We start from the raw sequence: 19,587 nt of genomic DNA on the forward strand, positions 1-19,587 counted from the left end.
CCCCCTTCACCAGCATCCTCCTTCATCTCCCACCCGCAACCTCTCCTCGATTGTCAACACTTCCGGGTCAACGTCCTGCACCGTTTTCCCTGACAGTTTGACTACTCTCTAACCGCCGAGATCTCACCATCCTTCATCGGACCTGGAGTTGTCGGATACCTCAGCTCTCTCGCCCCGTGGAGTGAATGGTTGATACCTGTTGATATTCTCTCGCCTCAGAAATATCCCGTGAAAAGGACAATATCCCGCGATTTCCTTTATTTGTCCTGTTGAACTTGATTTTCGTGAGGGAGGAGAGGAGACCTAAAACGTCATAAGGCATCCTCGCGCTTTCTCCGCGAACCCGGTCGTCACGACCTTTCCACCCCACTCTCTAGGAGACCGCTCTCCTGGAATCTTTACACCTCCTCATGGTTGGCTGTCTGCACGATCGTCAACATGGGGAGAATTAAGAAGGTGGCCAGCCAAAAGCATGAGGCTACAATTGTAAGTCCCCGTTGGTCTCCATATCGGTGACTCCATACCGTATTGACTAAAAATTTTTCCTTCTTGTTATAGTCGCCCTTCTTGGGAGAATTCATTGGCCGTGCGACCAGCCTTCCCGTTCCAGAGCTTCCTTCGATTTTGAGCACATTCCCTAAGCTATGGCCCTTCCCTCGCGGCGACCTCTACCACTGGATCAATGTCTTGGACCGCTTCGATGAAATCCTGGCCTCAGTCATCGACAAATATTTCCTAAACATTGGCCCGCAAACACAACCATTTGGTCGAAGTGTGCTAGAGGAGTCGTATGCGGCCGATTCGACCCATATACCAGCCGAGGGTATTGATGCCAAGCTGAATAGTTTGGGATATGGGCCCGATGGAGACCGACAGTTGGTGGAGGCAATCCTAGAGTTTTCGCGCCTACTTCTGGAAAAGTGCGGCAATCGCAGTTTGTACAACAGCAGCGAGCGCCTGGGTGATCTCCTGAACACTACATCGCTGTCCCTCCTGCAAGCTACTCTGCGTTTGTCACTCTGCTTGGCTCAAAGATATCACTCTCGCCAGCGAGGAACCCACCAGCAGACTATGCTGGCAACCCATTATAATATCGACTTGGAGAAGCTTTACAAGATCGCTGCGCCTTTCCCGCGCCCGTTAATTGTCAGCAAAACTCCACTTGTTGCGCCCCACGCTGTCTCGGTCAAGGGAAAGGAAAGTGCTGTACAGACCAAGCTCAATGCAAATGAACTGGTCTCACTCGTGCGCGACAATGAGGATTGGGAAGAATGGGGGACCATTCGCCTTCTCTATTATCCTTCTGGCTCCTCAGAGCAGACACGAACCAACTCCGAGGTTGGACAAACCGATGTCATTTCCCACGCTCCGTCCACGCCGACTCCTCTCCGGCGCAGTGCTACTCATCCTACACCTCGGTTGAGCCGTGGATCAAACGTGGAAGAGTCTCCCGCAGGTGCTCTTAACACCACCGGAATACCAGACGAGCCATCTCGCAGTGGTAAATTCCTGGACCTTCCATACTCGAAAGTCTCTTCAGACAAAATAGAGGATCTCCTTGCAACCAACCTGCCACATCTGCCTCTCGAGTCGAAGTATGAGTTGCTTCACAAAGCTCGTGTTGCCCAGGCTCTGACTGGGTCACGTGCCTCTCGTGAACAGATTCTGGCGATCCGGATATTGGCCGTGACGAACCTCGCCTACGTCAGTACCGAATCCGTATTCCAGCAGAAGGTCCTTCAATATGACATGGAACAATCAAAGCGTCTTCAGCTGACGTACCAATTGGCCGAACTCGTTCACCTGGGCGCTAGTGGCGACCTCGAAGTATCGAGAACGGTGCAGGCCTTAGCCATCCAAGCCCTCGATGCGCTTGCCAAACACAAAGCTCGCGCAAATGACGTCTGTGCAGCCCTGAGTGTCAATGTCAATCATGGGGTCCTGATGTTCCTGACTCGTAAGGTCGTTAATGAGTTGAGTGCTGAGGATGATAGCACGGATGATCCTTACCATGACGAATGGCGTGATGCGCTTCTTGCTCTTTTGCGCACACTTCCGAGCTCCAGCTCTCGCACTCCGGAGACTCTCGTCGCCGCAGGTCTTATCCCCATGTTCGTAGATATCCTCAATCTTCGGACGGAGAAAGCTCGTCGGGTTTACTCGCGCATAATGGAGTTCCTTGATACCTTTGTTCATGCTGTCCGTGATGCATTGGGTACTCTGACTGCGGCGAAGGGCTTTGATGCTATCTCTGATCTGATCGACCATGAGACCAAGACTGCCTTCGAGAGGGTCTCCCGTGGAGACGGATTCCCCGCCAAGTACAAGAATCCGTCCATTGATTACCAGATTCCCTATTTCCAGCAGCAGACGTTGCGGTGGATGTTCCGCTTTGTTAACCACATCATGCAACACAATGGTGGTGGCTTTGACCGTGTTCTGCGAAACCTTATTGATTCCCCTCAGTTGCTTACCTCCTTACGGTTGGTGTTCGAGAACGCGCGGATCTTCGGTTCCCACGTTTGGAGCAATGCTGTGAATATTCTCAGCAGCTTCATTCATAATGAGCCTACAAGCTATGCTGTCATCGCTGAAGCCGGCCTCAGTCGGAGTCTACTTGCCGCCGTGATGGGTCGTGAGCTCCAAGCCAAGGAGAAGCCGCCTGCGGTGGAACCCGAAGTCGCCGCTCCTCAAGAAGGCGATTCCTCTGCTCAACCGCCCACTGTTGCACCTGCTTCTCCCGTTGAGGAAAAGAAGAAGGACAAGGAATACATTCTTGCTAGGCCAAAGGATACTCCTCTTGCTCCAGGTATCATCGCCGCTGCGGATGCTCTTGCGTGCATTCCCTCGGCATTTGGCGCTATTTGCTTGAACTCTTCGGGATTGGACCTCTTCCAGTCCTCTGACGCGCTTGAAAGCTTCTTTGAAATTTTCGAGAACCCCGAACATGTCAAGTGCTTGAAGGATGATCCTAACCTGGTGCGATCCCTGGGTACAACATTCGATGAGCTTGTTCGCCACCACCCAGCCCTGAAGGCCTCTATCATGACTGCCGTTCTTGTCATGGCTGCCCGTGTCAATCTCCTCGGCAGGGTCAAGGCCTGGGAGCTGGGAATGGGCACCAAACTGTGGCAGGAGGATTCAGACGGTCAGCTTGTTCTCTCCGGAGATATCTTTTCCCTGTTCCGTGAGATTGGTGCTCCTGTCGATGTGTCGGTCGAAGATCCGACCGCCATCGGCGCTCCTCAGCTGAATGCTCATTCTCTTCCAAATGGTGGAAAGCTTGTCGTAGGCGATATCAACCAGCTCCTCCCGTCGCCGCAGGCCAGCTTCGAGCCGATGGATAAGGATGAACATGGCCTCACTGTCACAGACTATCTGTTCCCTGCCATCCGCTTCCTGGGCGCCTTCTTCGAGAACCAGCCAAATTGCTCCTCTTTCATTCTTGCTGGTGGTGCAGAGTTCGTCTTGGACTATGCTACACTTCAGAGTCTGTCGTTCGATTTTCATAACACAGATGCCAACCAAGAGCTTACGGTCCTGGTGCATATGCTTGCTGAGACGAAGCCGCACCTGATTATACCGTCTCTCCTGCACCGTGCCCAGTCAGCAGTTAACAATCTCGAGTCCTTCTGGACTGCCCCCAAAGAGTCCGGCTTCTTCACGCCACTGACCAAGCCGACTGACTCAAAGGAGCCCGCACCAGAGCCGACCCCGGCTGTCAACCATGGCACTTTCTTCGTGAAACACATGAATGCTGTTCTTGTTCTCACAGATTTACTTCGCGAGATCTATGCCATGCCTCTGTATCAGACGCGGTCTGCTCAACAGAGCTATCCTTTCAGCCAGGTCGTACTTGCAGACAAGTACTCCACCCTTGTTTCTTCACTTGGCAACCTTCATGCTGCTTGCGTCTGGGAAGAAATCATGCTGGAGAAGAACATCCCGGAGAAATGGGTGCAAGCCACGAAGAACCCTTCGGACAAGCCCGGGTCTCAACCTGGAGCTGGCGCTCCTCAGGCCAATCCATCAGAGGTCCCTGCTACTGCTGGAACTCAGCCTGAAGGTTCGGGCGCGGCCGAGGGCAGCAAGCCCGCCGTCACAGAAGAAGTTGAAAGCGAGGAGAGCAAGGCGGCGACAGAGCGGAGTGCTGCTTTCAAGAACGTTCAAACTCTTCGTTATCTTCTGAGCTCGCTCCCCTCCTCAATCACGGGCTTCTTCCACAACCTGGGACTTGGCCTTATCACCCGAAAGCGGATGGAGAACAACAATACTGCGAGGCAAAATTCTAACATGGTGGCTGATGCTATTGCCGAAGCTGTGCTTCGAGAACTGCAATTCAGGCCCGCCAATTCGTGTGACAGCTCGAGGCACCGCTTCGCCTATCTCATCGTCATCCTTTCTTCATTCTCGCATCTGCTCTACGAAGTGACTGCCGAGCGTCCCCAATCTAACTACCTTACTCTTGTTCTCGTCGCCTTCAAGCGAAATAATGGGTTGAAGGTCTTGAAGGACATCTGCGAGATCTTCATGCGCGAAGTCAAGGCTCTCGAGCCAGCCCAGAACGATCCTGACAAGACTGATAAAGAGTTGGCTGATCGGCTTACTTCCGCTTACGGTGGAATAAAGATTATACTTGCGCTGTTCTCCGAGCTCGCTGCTGGAAAGAGTATCGTTGAGTCCAACCAGACACAGGCCCTGACTAGCCACCATGATCGCGATCGTGATCGCCATGATTACTTCCAGCCCGGCCAATTCTTGGTTGATCTTCGCATGGAAATTCTTCCCATGGCCCAGGATATGTGGAACTCGGAGTTCGCGACCCAGTCTTCAAGCCAAATTATTAAGTGTTTGGTTGACATCCTTCGATCCTCGCTGGATGGAGAGTATGAGACTGGTGCCGCGCACAGGTCGGATATCGCCCCTGCCGTGGTCGAAGCCACGAAGAAGCCCTTCATGATCAACAAGGACAAGCTGGCGATTCTGACCGGAAAAGGGTTCGAAGACTCCGAGCTTAATCACGAGGCTTTGTACCGCTGCAACAACAATGCCAATTATGCGGAGGAATACTGCAATGCGCGCAAGTTCCTCCGGTCCCCGCCTAGAATGCCTCCTGGCCCTGGTGATGTTCAGACTGGCCCATCTGAGGCCGCTTCTGGTGGTGATGGCCCTGAAGACAATGGCCTCGGGGATGTTACCCCTCTTAGTCATGGTCTTTTGGACCAAGGTGGTCTTGCCATGATTTTGGCTCAGGCTGGACGTCCTGTACGTGATTCATTGAACGATGACGATGACACTGGAAGTATGGCACCTGCCATGCGCGATGGCCTGGCTCGAGCCATTTCCAACGTCCTGAACGAGGAAGAGGGTATCCGTGGTGACCGCGAAGATCCTCTCTTCGAAACGGATAGTCAGCATCCGGCTCGCCGGGCAGCCCAGGCATTCTCTGAGTCTGCCGATCGACAACCTCCGAGAGTCAGCCAAACCCAGAGAGAGGGTCAGAGAGAAGAGGTGGTTGAGCGACGCCAGCTGACTACCGTCGAAGATCTGGATGCCCAAAGAGAAAAGGTCCGGGCAAACCTTATTGAGCGATCCCTAGATGTCCTGAATGAGCACCATGACGTTTCTTTCGAGCTGGCCGACTTGATCTCATCTGCTATCAAGAAGCATCCTGAACCGGAGAGCTTCCGAAGGGACGTTGGCGAGACTCTTGTCCAGTCACTCGTCTCGCTGCAGATGGAGAACTTCCAGACAGCAGGCAAGAAGGTTGCTGCCTATGCACACATTCTTGCTTTGGTTCTCCAGGATCGGGAAATGTACAACGCCACTCTCGAGGAGCTGAAGGATTGCTTCTCAACATTCCTTGGCTTTATCAAACTCCCCACTCCCGAGAAGTCTGCAGATGAGACTTTTCCGTGGATCGGTCATGTCTTGCTCATTCTAGAGAAGCTGCTATCTGATGATTGTCAACCACCGCAGATCACCTGGTCTCCGCCAAGCCTTGACGATCCGAACGGTGGCAATGTCGGCCCTGCACACCTTGAAGAACCTCTTGTCTCTCTCGAGGAGAAGACGCAATTATTCGAGGCTCTGGTGGAAATACTGCCTCGTATTGGCAAAGATGATGTTCTCGCGCTATCCGTCTGCCGAGTTTTAGTCATTCTCACCCGTCACCGTAGCATTGCCTCCCGCTTTGCGCCAAAGCGAAATTTGCAGCGCCTCTTTGTTATGGTTAAGCAATTAGCTAGCGCCACAAACGACAAGCTTCAGAGTGCCTTCATGTTGATCTTGCGACATATTGTCGAAGATGAAGCTACGATCCGACAGATCATGAGTGCAGAGATTGTTGGCAACTTTGAGAGTAAGCCCTCTCGCCAGATTGACACCACTGGCTATGTGCGACAGATGTATCATCTTGTCCTCAGGAGCCCAGAGATCTTCGTTGAGGTCTCTAACGAGAAGCTGCGTCTGGTGCGGTATGATGGTAGCCATCGCACACAAGCCCTCGCATTGAAAGAAGACCGCAATGTTCGTCAACGCCAGGAGAAGGATGCCAAAAACAATGAGTCTTCCACTGCCGAGGCATCGTCGACTGCCGAGGAGAAGGTCAAGGAGAAGGAGAAAGACAAAGGCCAAGCTAAGAATACCGACTTGAAGCCTCCCGTTGTGGAGAACCCTGACGGGGTTATTCACTACCTCCTTTCTGAGCTTATGTCCTATAAGGATGTGGATGACAAGGAGCCTGCAACGACAGAATCAACAGAACACCCGGTCCAGGATCAGTCTGAACCTCAAACCGATGTTGAGATGTCCATGGATGAGCCCACCCCTTCGGTGACCAGTAGCGCTGATGCCCAGACTAGTCGCGCACCCAAGAAGGGCGAAAAGCCATTGTTCAAGGCCGAGGACCATCCTATCTACATCTACCGATGTTTCCTCCTTCAGTGCTTGACTGAACTTCTTGGCTCCTACACCCGGACCAAGGTCGAGTTCATCAACTTCTCGCGTAAGGCTGATCCGCTCGCTTCGACTCCTTCTAAACCTCGATCCGGCATTCTCAACTATATGCTGAATGCACTTGTGCCTCTCGGCACTATGGAACACGATGAGACTCTGGCTTTCAAGAAGCGCAGCATCACCTCCACCTGGACTATGCAGGTGCTTGTGGCCCTGTGCACCAAGACATATGAATTGCCTGGTTCCAGACGTCGGACTGAGCAGAAGCCAACTGAAGAGGATGAGCAGGAGGTGGCTTTCGTTCGCCGCTTTGTGTTGGAGCATGCTCTCCGCTCCTTCAAGGACGCCAATGCATCAACCGAACCCTTGGATGTCAAGTATTCCAAGCTCATGTCCTTGGCAGACCTCTTCGATAAGATGCTTAGTGGGTACTCTTACTCCCAGGATGCGGGCTTCCCCAATTCGGCAAGACAAATCGCAAAGGCCATGTTTGAAAAGCACTTCATTCCTGCGCTTACTGCCTCAGTTGCTGAGATTGACTTAAACTTCCCTTCGTCCAAGCGTGTCATCAAGTATATTCTGCGTCCAATCAACAAACTCACTCAAACTGCTGTGATGCTCAGTGACAATGGCGAGATTTCAACATCCAGCTCAGGTGAAAACGAGGATGACGAGATTTCATCCGCCACCTCCGTTTCGGACATGGAAGATGAACGAGAGGAAACTCCTGATCTTTTCCGTCATTCTACGCTTGGTATGCTGGAGCCCCGCCATGAGGAGGAAACTAGCTCCGAAGAGTCCGAAGGCGAAGACGATGAGATGTATGATGACGAATATGACGATGAGATGGACTACGATGAGGATGTTCCTGAGGACGACGGTGAAGTTGTCAGCGATGAAGAAGATGACGTGGACGGTATCGGTCCCATCGAAGGTCTTCCTGGGGATGCAGTCGAAGTCATAATCGACGATGAGGACGACGACGATGATGACGATGAGGATGACGACGATGATGATCTTGACCACTCAGACATGGAAGAGGACGATGACATCTATGCCGGAGAAATCACCGGCGATCGTGACAATGAGAGCCTCGACGATGGTGAAGACGATGAGTGGGAGAGCGAAGAGATCACAGAAGATGAGGAAGAGGCCGAGATGATGAACCAGTTCGAAGATGAGCTGGCTGACATGCGTCAATCCAATCGGCCCGATGCCCAAAACCGCATTAACGACCTGTTCCGCGCTCTCAACCAAGCTACCGGCGTGGATGGTCTTCACGATCATCCTCTTGGAGGTGATATTCATGATGAGATCCTCGATGATCTGAATGAGGAAGGAGGTTCGTCATTACCCCATTCCTCTCCACCACTCTTCATTATTGATCAACGAATTACAGAAGACGACGAGATGGACGAGCTTGAGGAGGAAGCCGATGACTATGATGATTATGACATGGACCAAGGGTCTGAAGGAGACATGGAAGGTGAGCAGCGTTTAATGTGGCTTACCTGGGATGAGTTAAGGCTAACAAAAAGCGTTCTACTAGATGATGATCTCCTTGAGCCCTGGGGTTGGGAGGGCGATGAGCCCCCACCACCTCGGCATCACCATAACCGCATGCGTGGTGGCCCTCCCCCTGCCTGGGCTGCTGTCACTGAAATCATGCCTGGCCGCCATGGTGGCCTCGTTCCGATCCAGCCCTTCCACCGTGTCCACAGAAACCAGGTGCCATCCCGTGGTAATGACGATGGAACTAACCCTCTCCTTGTTCGAAACGACCGCGGTACCGATCCTAATGCTCATCTTCGAGCACCCGGTGCTGAACTCTTTGCTGACTGGGCTCAACTAGACGGCGGTAGTCGTTTTGTTCAACTGGATAGCCCCATGAGCTTCATGAATGCCATTATGGCTGCTATCGGTGGTGGGCAGCAGGCACCCGGGTTGGGAGTTGTCACTCGCCCCGATGGTATCCACGTTCATGTCGACCGACGGGCAATCCTGCCTAACCGTCTCACCGACTTGTTTGGAGGCGGCCGGCCTCAGACTTCACAATCTCGCCGCGATGATCCTCACAATGCGGTCAAGTTTACTCTTTCCACCACGAGACACCGTTGGCAGGAAGAAGCTCGTATCCTCTTCAGCAGTACCTACGCGGAGAAGTGCCAACGTGTTGTCAACTCTTTGTTGAGAGCTATGGTCCCTCCCGCTATTCAAGAGGAGAAGGTGCGCCGCAAGCAACTGGAAGATGAGAAGAAACGTGCCGATGAGGAACGGGCTGAGGAAGAACGCAAGGAGCAGGCTGCTCGCGAGGAAGAAGAGCGGGAGCGCAAGCGCAAGGAAGAAGAGGAGAATGCCCGGCGAGAGGCCGAGAGAGAACAGCTGGAAGCGGAGCGACAAGCTACCGGAGTCGCTGAGCCCATGGAAGATATTCAACAGTCCGATGCCGCGGCTGAAGCGGCCAGCTCTGCTCAACCTGAGGCAGAGCCTGTAGAGCCAGCCCAACGTGTTCACACTACTATCCGGGGTCGCCAGCTTGATATTACTGGGCTAGAGATTGACCCTGAGTACCTGGAGGCTCTGCCCGAGGAGCTTCGAGAGGAGGTAATCATGCAGCAGCTTGCCGAGCAGCGATCTCAAGCTGCCGCTGCCGGTGAGGAGCCTACCGAGATCAATCAGGAGTTCCTGGAAGCCTTACCCGCGGAGATCCGAGACGAATTGCTACAGCAGGAAGCCGCTGATCGGCGGCGACGGGAACGTGAGACTGCACGCCGGCAGGCTGCTGCTGGCGGTGCCGCACCGCGCGCTGAGGACATGGATGCCGCTAGTTTCCTTGCTACCCTAGATCCCTCTTTGCGCCAAGCCGTTCTCGCCGATCAGCCCGAGGACGTGCTTGCAACATTGGGCCCCGAGTATCTTTCCGAGGCCCGAGCTCTAGGTGGCCGCCGCATTGCGCAGTTCGGCGATATCACCGGTGCTGGAATGGAGCATCGCCCTAGAAATGAGCCCGCTGGTGATCTGGAAGCTAAGAAGACTCAAAGACGCCCGGTTGTTCAAATGCTCGATAAGGCCGGTGTCGCAACCCTGCTTCGTCTGATGTTCATGCCTCTTCAGGGCAATGCACGCCACTTGCTGAACGATATTCTCCACAACGTTTGCGAGAACCGTCAAAACAGAGGCGAAGTCATCAGCCTTATTCTTTCTGTCCTGCAGGATGGCAGTGTTGATTCTTCTGCGATTGAGCGCAGTTTCTCGCATCTTTCTCTTCGTGCGAAGGCCCCTGGTGCTCCGAAGACTCCCCAGTCTGCCAAGCGCAATATCTCTCTACAGACGTCTTCGAGCATCAGCAGCGAAGTCACTCCAATCATGGTGGTGCAGCAGTGTCTGGCAACGCTTTCTTTCCTTGCCCAATTCAACCCTCACATTCCTTGGTTCTTCTTGACCGAGCATGATTCGGCTTCTTCTCTCAAGCTGAAGGCCCTCCGCAAGGGCAAGGGTAAGGAGAACCGCGCCAACAAGTTCGCCCTCAATGCTTTACTCACTCTACTGGATCGCAAGTTGATCATGGATAGCCCGAACTGTATGGAGCAGCTGTCCAATCTCTTGAGCAGCATTACCCAGCCGCTTACTGTTCTCCTCCGCCGTGAGAAGGAGAAACACGAGGAGCAAGAGAAGGGCAAGAAGCCTGTGGATGCTCCGACTGAGGAGGCTACTGAACAACCTGCGGAGCCTACTGAATCTGGCGCGGACACCACCATGACCGACGCACCTCTGCCTACTGTTGAGAATGCTGAAGATCAGGGTACCACTGCGGATGGTGAAGTGGCTGGGGACGAAAAGAAGGCTGGCGATGAGCAGTCTACTGATGAGAAGCGCAAGCGCCGATCCATTGAGCCCCCAGTAGTTCCCGACCACAATCTCCGACTGGTTGTTCACATTCTTGCAGCTCGTGAATGCAATGGAAAGACTTTCCGTGACACTCTATCCACCATCAACAACCTTTCGATCATTCCTGGAGCTCGGGATGTCATCGGTGAGGAGCTTGTTGGTCAAGCGCAGACCCTCAGCGATACCATCTTGGCCGATCTTGGAGAGCTTCTTCCTCATATCCACCAGGCTAAGACCGGTACTGACATGCAAGGTCTGGCTCTGGCTAAGTTCTCCCCAGCTAGCTCCGACCAGGCCAAACTGCTCCGTATCCTTACGGCTCTCGATTATCTCTTCGATCCTTCTCGGGTTGACAAGTCTAAGGCCCCGGAGCCCGAATCCGCACACAAGGAGGATGTACTCAAGAGACTGTATGAGAGTGCTACTTTCGGCCCCCTGTGGACCAAGCTGAGCGACTGCATGACGGTCATTCGCCAGAAGGAGAACATGCTGAACGTGGCCACCATTCTCCTGCCGCTGATCGAAGCATTGATGGTCGTCTGCAAGAACACTACCCTCAAGGATCAGCCGCTGTCTCGTGGCAGCCGTGAGCTGTCTGTCAACAGCGTTTCGGCAGATGCTGGCCTGAGCATGGAAAACCTCTTCTTCAAGTTCACTGAGGAACACCGCAAGATCCTCAATGAGCTTGTCCGTCAGAACCCAAGACTGATGAGTGGTACTTTCTCTCTGCTCGTGAAGAACCCTAAGGTCCTCGAGTTTGACAACAAGCGCAACTACTTCACTCGTCGTGTGCACTCTCGCGGCGCCGAGCCTCGCCACACTCACGCTCCTCTTCAACTCTCTGTCCGCCGTGACCAAGTCTTCCTTGACTCCTTCAAATCTCTGTACTTCAAGAGTGCGGATGAACTGAAGTACGGCAAGTTGAACGTGCGATTCCATGGCGAAGAAGGTGTGGATGCCGGCGGTGTGACCCGCGAATGGTTCCAGGTCCTCGCTCGCGGCATGTTCAACCCTAACTACGCACTCTTCATCCCCGTCGCTGCCGATCGGACTACATTCCACCCCAACCGTCTCAGTGGTGTCAATTCCGAGCATCTAATGTTCTTCAAGTTCATTGGACGGATTATCGGCAAGGCCTTGTACGAGGGCCGCGTTCTGGATTGCCACTTCTCTCGTGCTGTTTACAAGTGTATTCTTGGACGCACGGTTTCTATCAAGGACATGGAAACACTTGATTTGGACTACTACAAGTCTTTGCTTTGGATGCTCGAGAATGACATTACCGACATTATCACCGAGAACTTCGCCATCGAGACCGATGACTTTGGCGAGAAACAGGTGATCGACCTGATCCCTGATGGTCGCAATATCCCAGTCACCCAGGAGAACAAGGAGCAGTACATCCAGCGTGTTGTTGAATATCGTCTGGTGGAGTCTGTGCGGGAGCAGCTTGACAACTTCCTGAAGGGCTTCCATGAGATCATTCCTCCAGATTTGATCTCCATCTTCAACGAGCAAGAACTCGAGCTTCTGATCTCGGGTCTGCCCGAGATTGACGTCGACGAGTGGAAGAACAACACTGAGTACCACAACTACTCTGCATCCTCGTCGCAGATCCAATGGTTCTGGCGTGCTGTCCGCTCCTTTGACAAGGAAGAGCGTGCCAAGCTACTGCAGTTCGTCACCGGCACTTCCAAGGTCCCTCTCAACGGCTTCAAGGAGCTAGAGGGTATGAATGGTGTTAGCAAGTTCAACATCCACCGCGACTATGGCAACAAAGATCGCCTTCCCAGCTCGCACACATGCTTCAACCGTAAGTTTATTTTGTCCCCAATTTTCTTGGTGTCAACACTAATTTTGTCTACAGAGCTTGATCTCCCTGAATATGAAAGCTATGAACATCTCCGCCAGCGCCTGTATACAGCGATGACGGCTGGCAGCGATTACTTCGGTTTCGCATAGACGAGGCTACCTCTACATGCTTATTTCGTGCGCGAGCATTTGATGGCGTTTTCTCCGGGAATATTGGTGAAGGAAGCGAAGGAGAAGGGACGAACAAAAAATTCATGAAACATGTGGCTCTATGCCTCCGGTTGAAGTGCAGGTCAGCTGGTTGCGTGGGTTTTTTTTCTATTTGTACTTAGATTGCTCTATGCTTTTATGGGAATATCCATATTGATTTCTATTTCTTCTCACATGGGTTCTTGGCACTTAAATGTATTGTAAGGTGTCGTACAGTGGCACCTCAAAGAGTCGAACCACCCAGCAAGGCTTCAACTTGGTGGTTTTAGCTATTGCTATCAGACCTCCGCCAAACTTCCGTCTAGAAATGATCTCGAAAAACGGATTCAACCTTCAGAGGTGCCACTGTAGGGCTGGCCTCAATGTTTGGTTTGGCAGAAGTCCAAATCGTCGTCAGCACTAAAGGCGGTAAGCAGTCACGGGACACAGAAAAAAAATGCGGGGCCCAAAGTGGCAGCTGCTGATCGATTTTTTAAAAAGCTCCAGCTCGACAACCGTTTAATCCTGCGAGAATCTCTCTCGTAACGAGCGCGCTCACCATGTCGTCCAACTCTATCAAACTGCTGACTGGCAACAGTCACCCCGAGCTATCCCAGCTCGTGGCTGACCGGTATGTCCTACCTCTTGACGCCCTTGTCCAATATGCGGTTCCCGGCCGCTTTTCTGTCGCTGGAGAGTTCGATCGTTCGTTCTGGAGACTAATCGAGTTCGATATAGCCTCGGCATTGAGATGACCAAGATTATGGTTCTCCAATACTCCAACCAGGAGACCAGCGTCACAATCGGTGAGAGTGTGCGAGACGAAGATGGTACGCAGACTCTGACTCCCCTCACTCGGATCCCGTCGTGAAAAGCAACAAGTCAAGACCTGATCCATAGGGCTGTTGCTGATGATTCTTTCTGCACTCTGCAGTCTTTATTCTGCAATCAACACGTCCTAATGACATCAACGACGGTTTGATGGAGCTTCTGATCATGATCAATGCCTGCAAGACCGCCTCGGCCCGTCGCATCACTGCCGTCATCCCCAACTTCCCCTATGCCCGCCAGGACAAGAAGGATAAGAGCCGTGCGCCTATCACTGCCAAGCTTATGGCCAACATGCTCCAGACTGCTGGCTGCAACCACGTTATCACCATGGATCTGCACGCTAGCCAGATCCAGGGCTTCTTCAATGTCCCCGTGGACAACCTTTATGCTGAGCCCAGTATGCTCAAGTGGATCCGAGAGAACCTTGACGTGAGCAACTGTGTCATTGTCAGCCCGGATGCCGGTGGTGCCAAGCGGTAAGCATATATCTGCAATCGATACCTCGCTGTACTCTGACAATTTTTTTCCGCCAGCGCAACTGCCATCGCCGATCGTCTCGATCTGCAATTCGCTCTGATTCACAAGGAGCGTGCACGCCCCAACGAGGTCTCCCGCATGGTCCTCGTCGGCAACGTCAAGGACAAGATCGCCATCATTGTCGATGACATGGCCGACACCTGCGGCACGCTCGTCAAGGCCGCCGACACTGTCATGCAGCATGGCGCCAAGGAAGTCAACGCCATCGTGGTTCACGGTATCCTCTCCGGCAAGGCCATCGAGAACCTGAACAGCAGCCGCTTGAACCGCCTAGTGGTCACCAACACCGTCCCCCACGCCGAGAAGAAGGAGCAGTGCGATAAGATTGAGACTATTGATATCTCCCCCACGCTGGCTGAGGCTTGTCGGCGTACGCATAATGGCGAGTCGGTGAGCTTCCTCTTCTCGCACGCCGTCGCGTAAAAACCCCTACCATTTACCCTACAATTTGACCCCAATACCCCACCCCTTGGCAAAATCGACTGAGGGGTGTCTTTTCATGCGTGTACGTGTATTTCTGGTTCAATGATGCGAACCTGCGAACGGAGCGAAGGGTGTGCGCCCAAGAAAACAAAATACGATTCTTATGACCAATAATTTCTCTTTTTATTCTACATTGCCGAACGAGAATGCTTTGCTGGGATTTGGTTTCTTCTCATTCCGCTGCTTTTTCTTTTCTTTGAACATCAAGTTCGTCCGTTGTGGCTACGGCTGGCCAACATGATCGTTGCTGTGTCTTGTGCTGCTGCAGGGCTCAACTGCATTCTGCATCTCTGAATTAGTTACTATTTTTATTGAACCACCGTGCTCTTGCTGCCGGTGCTGTCTTCTTGTTCATTTAGATTATCAGAAGCCTCGATGGCCATTGAGTACCTCCCTTTCCTTTCCTTCACTTTCGCCTAGTGTAAGTGCTGTTAGATGTCTTGCTGCTTTGCTGCCGGGTTAATCGTTGCATAGAAAACAGAACCTTTGAAGCTGTCCTTTTCTATTCATGTTGTTTCGTTGCGCCAGGGAGCTTGCAAGGTAACTTCATCTTGTCTTGTGTCGGGGATAGGGACCTGCGTGCCCACCCATGTCTCGGGACCAGGCAGTCTCGGGCACTAGACAGGAACAGAAGCTGTTTCATGGACTCGATCGATATTTAAAATGGGGTTTAAACAAATAAGACCTTGATTTAACCGAGACTGTCGTTCATGCCGAGACATGTCTGGCGTCAAAATGTTTTGTTGACATAAACTGGGATCACCGAGTCTACAGAAACCTAACTGTATATATTCGCTGGAGCGGGTGGTTTTTGGGTGTTGCTAGCATAATCGCTGTTTTCGGCGCTTGAAAGCCCTACAAAGTCCAATCCCCTCTCATGCTCCTCAACATTCCTTGCCATTTAAATATGACTTGGCTGGATAAAAACAAAAGCTGCATTGATAAACCTCCCTCCCCCCCCCTTCCAAGCCTACCGTACCTGGTTTCTCACCAGGCCGCAGCCATTGCAGTGGCGATGTATTGTAGATACCAGCCGCTGTCTAGTACCTAGGTCACTCACTATGTGCCAGCTTCCATCCAAAGGCCCATTAGGTAAACATAACGCCATGATGACCACCCAATATATATCTATTACTGGCGTCTCAGTCTGGCAAAGGGGACCCACCCGATTGGAAGAAGGCGAAATTGACTTTTTGCTCTTCACGGATAAGATTTGCGGATCGAGACTACCGTATCATTTCTGGAGGAAGCTTCATTTGTATTGTTTGTATTTTTTGGTGCACGGAGATGGGTTCCTAGATATACTGTAGATGAACGCGGCGACTTCGCAAATACACGCGCGGGGCACAAAAGACCTAGGCCACGTGATTATCACCACACTCAGCTTCATAGCATCATTCAAGGCATGCTATGAAATTTCTTGCTTTGTTATATGTCGTTGTAATGACTACTGATTATATATATATAGTAGATTGTGTCGGTCCAGTCGGTATAGAACTGGGAGACTCAAACCTTTTGCTTCCTTCTGCGGGCTAGGAGGCATCCGGGTCGCGGTTGTCGGAATATCTGGGCGCATCTTTTATGATTTATTTTTGGTCTTGGCAAGTCTTTCGGTTGCAGGTTATAGTGGTGAATAATAGACTGCTTGGCTGGTACATTGGCTTTTTTGTGGAGACGTGTAATGGCGAGGGATGAGATCCCATGGATGTCAGAGAGATAGGGCTAATTATAACCTCACAACCCCGGAGGGGGTGCACCCCCACACTTAAATTTTAGGTCTGCATTCGAACAAGCCTAGAATAATGTTAGTGAATTATGCGGTCTATGTTTTAAATGCATAGGTCCTCGACCCAAGGACCTCTTAAGTAACCCGGGAAAGGGGCCGTGGCGGATGTACACCCCGTAGGACTCCGTAGGCACGTCCTACATATGGTAGTCAAAAGGAAACGTTGGCCCTTGACACGTTTTTACACTACGGCAGACATAAGCAGCTAAGAAACAATGAAATTTGCATGCACTCCATTGAAAAAGGGTTGTCAAAAGGTAAGGTTCAACACAGATGCATCGCCCAGGCGCCCGAATCACCAGCGCACCCGGGAAGGGTGGTCCACCATCCCCCCTGGTCATTTTTTTGGCCTTGCCCCTTTTTCGTTTTTATCAGACATATTTCGCCGTCTGCTGGGAATGATACCTCCTTCCCGGTTGAGGAAGGAGAGATCCCGAAAACCATTGCCCAGAAAACGTGAAGCTCTTCCTCCTAACCATTAAACCCCGTCCCGCAGAAATGAATCATAACACCGCGGGTGAGATTTACTTCCGCATGGAAGATGCGCGACGCTTGCGGAGCTCATCACGCTTGGCCTTCTCCTCGTGGACACGGTTGGCCAGGAGCTTGGCGTAGTCGTTGCTGTGAACCCATGTTAGTTTGGAAAACCAGAATATCTTGCACATTTCGTTGTGGGGAACTTACGCAGCCTCACGGGCAGCCTCAGCACGGCGGCGCTTGATGGCGACCTGGTGGCGCTTGCGCTGCAGGCGCTGGGGAGTAACAAGACGCTGGATCTTGGGGGCCTTGGTGTACTCGGGCTTGCCCTCCTTGGTGACGGTACGGCGGACAACGAACTTGCGGACATCATCGTCCTTGGACAGGGCGAAGAAGCGGCGGATCTTGGTGGCACGCTTGGGGCCGAGGCGCTTGGGGACGACGGTGTCGGTCAGGCCGGGGAGGTCGCTCTCACCCTGCTTGACGATGGACAGAGCCAGAACGGACAGGTCCAGACCGGTGATAGCTGGAGAGTGTCAATGCGGTTGACTCGCTTGGTTGGTTCGAATGGCAAAGGGTACACATACCACCACGGATGGACTTGCGCTTGCGCTCACCAGTGCGGCGGGGGCGGTAGCAGCTGTGGCCGTCGGCGAGGAGCAGACGGGTACGGGTGGGGAGGAGGACTAGACAACCGATGAGTATAATGCGTTGTGAAATTTTTTTTGGTCGTCATTTTCCTGGCTTGTGTGGCCAGGGAAAGAGAGTCGGATTCAGAACGTACCACCCTGCTTCATGGGGAAACCTGTATATTCAAATCCAGTCAGCCATCATGTTCCATTTGCACTTGTCTATCGATCGAATCATTCATTTCGAAGGGGGAAGTCGTACCCTGCTTGTCGTTACCACCGGTAATCTTGAAGAGGTAACCCTTGAACTCATCGCCGAGCGAGTCACCGGTAACCTAATCGAAAGAAAAACCCAATCAGCCCATTCGTTCTTCGCAATTGTATATTTCGTGTATGTGTGTGTGTGTGTGTGTGTGTGGGAGGCGTCGAGAGAATTTTCGGAGTGGATGTGTGCATGCTGGAGATCGGGGACGGGGATGCTGACTTCGGCGCCCATGCGCTTCTCCATGAAGGGACGCAGCTTGCGCTCATCGTCGATCTCGATAATCTTTTGCGACCCATTGGCCGGGTAGGAGATGTTGAGCTTCATCTTGACGGAGGTTGCGCGGTCAAGACGGTAGCGCGGGAGTTGGCGACGGGTGAGGTTGAAGGGTTCGGCTTTGTGGATTTTTCGGATTGCTGAGGGTTGGTGTAGCGAGTGTGTGTGGCTGACTCAGCCTACACTAGCCGAGTTGGGAGCAGCCCTGAGTCAGCATCGCTAACCCCATCATGTGACTGGGGAGAGACCAGAAACGGTCACATGACATTGTCAGTCCGGTGAATGGGCTTCCTGAGAATCTAGTTCATTGGTCACTAACTTACTGTACTAGTTACTCTCGTTACGAATTTAGCTAACTGATTCAATCACTCTGCATGAGGTCCAAGACTGCCGATTAACGCACCCGACCTGTTCACCCAACAGCAGAACACATCTACTCACCTGTGATGCTGTGTTCCCTTTGTCATCTGGCAACATTCTCGCACTGCGTATGTCCTCTTCTCACGCGGTGTCAAAAAAAGCCACGATTTGCATAGACAGCCCCAGATTGATGTCATTAGCGGGATAAGGTGATCAAATGTGGCCCCATCATAGCATTTCACCCAATAAGATCAGCGCGGGCGAGGTTCTTAGACCTTCATGGGAAGAAGTCAGGGATTGCAAGATCTCTAGAATTATGGAAGATATCTTCCTATTTACTGCCAGAGCTTAGAAGAAGAAGAGGAAGAAGTAGTAAATCCTCAGCTACTATGTGACTGACGATGGATATCGGCGGTCGCTCAATTTCAAAAGCAGGGGCGCTAAGCCGGGAAGGAGTGGCATTAATCTCTCTCTTCAATCCTCAGTCGAACAATTACTCTCGAAGATTAGAAGAGACCACGGGCTTGTGTTTCAACCGGGCTATACACTTGCACTCCAACCACTATAGACCTCACACGGACACAGAGGGGAAGCGGCAATTGGCGGGGCACGGACGGACTCGCAACCCTCTCACCTAGAGAACATCAACAGAATCTCTCAGACTCTCTCGCTCTCTCGCCCCATTTTCTAGAACAATGACTCTCGGGTGTCCCCCGATGTTATTTCCGACCAAGGCCACCATAGTGCAGCAGGAGACATCTTGGCACCGCGCATCCCGGTCACTCGTATACCGTACAGCTTGCCGCTTCAGGGGGCGCAGGCGCCCCGATCGCGCCGCACCCCACCGGCCATGAGCTACGGCAGCACAGCAGCGCCCCCTGGCGTGGTGGCGCCCGCCTCGTCATGCTCGGCCACGACATTCCAGCTCCCAATGGAACCATTGGGAGACGGCAGGCACAACAGTCTGAACGCTGTAGTCGGGCAGCTGTGAAAGCAGACGGAGTACGGAGTGCCTTTGGGGGGGATGCGAAAAACCTCGTGCCCTTCTCCCGTGTTGGGAGTAGCGGATCGCTTTCGTATGCGGCGGAGATGGAAAGCGA

The 19,587-nt window shown here is 52.5% G+C and overlaps 3 protein-coding genes across 3 annotated transcripts; 2 read left to right on the forward strand and 1 right to left on the reverse strand.

The window, feature by feature from the left end:
- Nucleotides 1-438: 438 nt before the first annotated feature.
- On the forward strand, nt 439-12,807 carry tom1 (E3 ubiquitin-protein ligase TOM1; the record flags this gene model as incomplete). Its single annotated transcript, XM_056689973.1, has 3 exons — nt 439-486; nt 559-12,658; nt 12,713-12,807. The coding sequence occupies 3 exons, from the start codon at nt 439-441 to the stop codon at nt 12,805-12,807; spliced, it is 12,243 nt and encodes a 4,080-aa protein (XP_056542402.1).
- Nucleotides 12,808-13,406: 599 nt separating this feature from the next.
- N7482_007850 (ribose-phosphate diphosphokinase) lies at nt 13,407-14,637 on the forward strand (the record flags this gene model as incomplete). The annotated part of the gene is made up of 4 exons (XM_056689974.1): nt 13,407-13,477; nt 13,585-13,676; nt 13,781-14,153; nt 14,211-14,637. The coding sequence occupies 4 exons, from the start codon at nt 13,407-13,409 to the stop codon at nt 14,635-14,637; spliced, it is 963 nt and encodes a 320-aa protein (XP_056542403.1).
- Nucleotides 14,638-17,007: 2,370 nt separating this feature from the next.
- Nucleotides 17,008-18,178, reverse strand: N7482_007851 (40S ribosomal protein eS6; the record flags this gene model as incomplete). Its single annotated transcript, XM_056689975.1, has 6 exons — nt 17,008-17,104; nt 17,168-17,486; nt 17,548-17,646; nt 17,745-17,765; nt 17,852-17,924; nt 18,074-18,178. 6 exons carry the CDS (start codon nt 18,176-18,178, stop codon nt 17,008-17,010), a joined length of 714 nt encoding a protein of 237 aa, XP_056542404.1.
- Between the last annotated feature and the right edge of the window lie 1,409 nt (nt 18,179-19,587).

Source organism: Penicillium canariense, assembly GCF_028826845.1.
Source record: "Penicillium canariense strain IBT 26290 chromosome Unknown utg000004l_segment0_segment0, whole genome shotgun sequence".
NCBI lineage: Eukaryota > Fungi > Ascomycota > Eurotiomycetes > Eurotiales > Aspergillaceae > Penicillium > Penicillium canariense.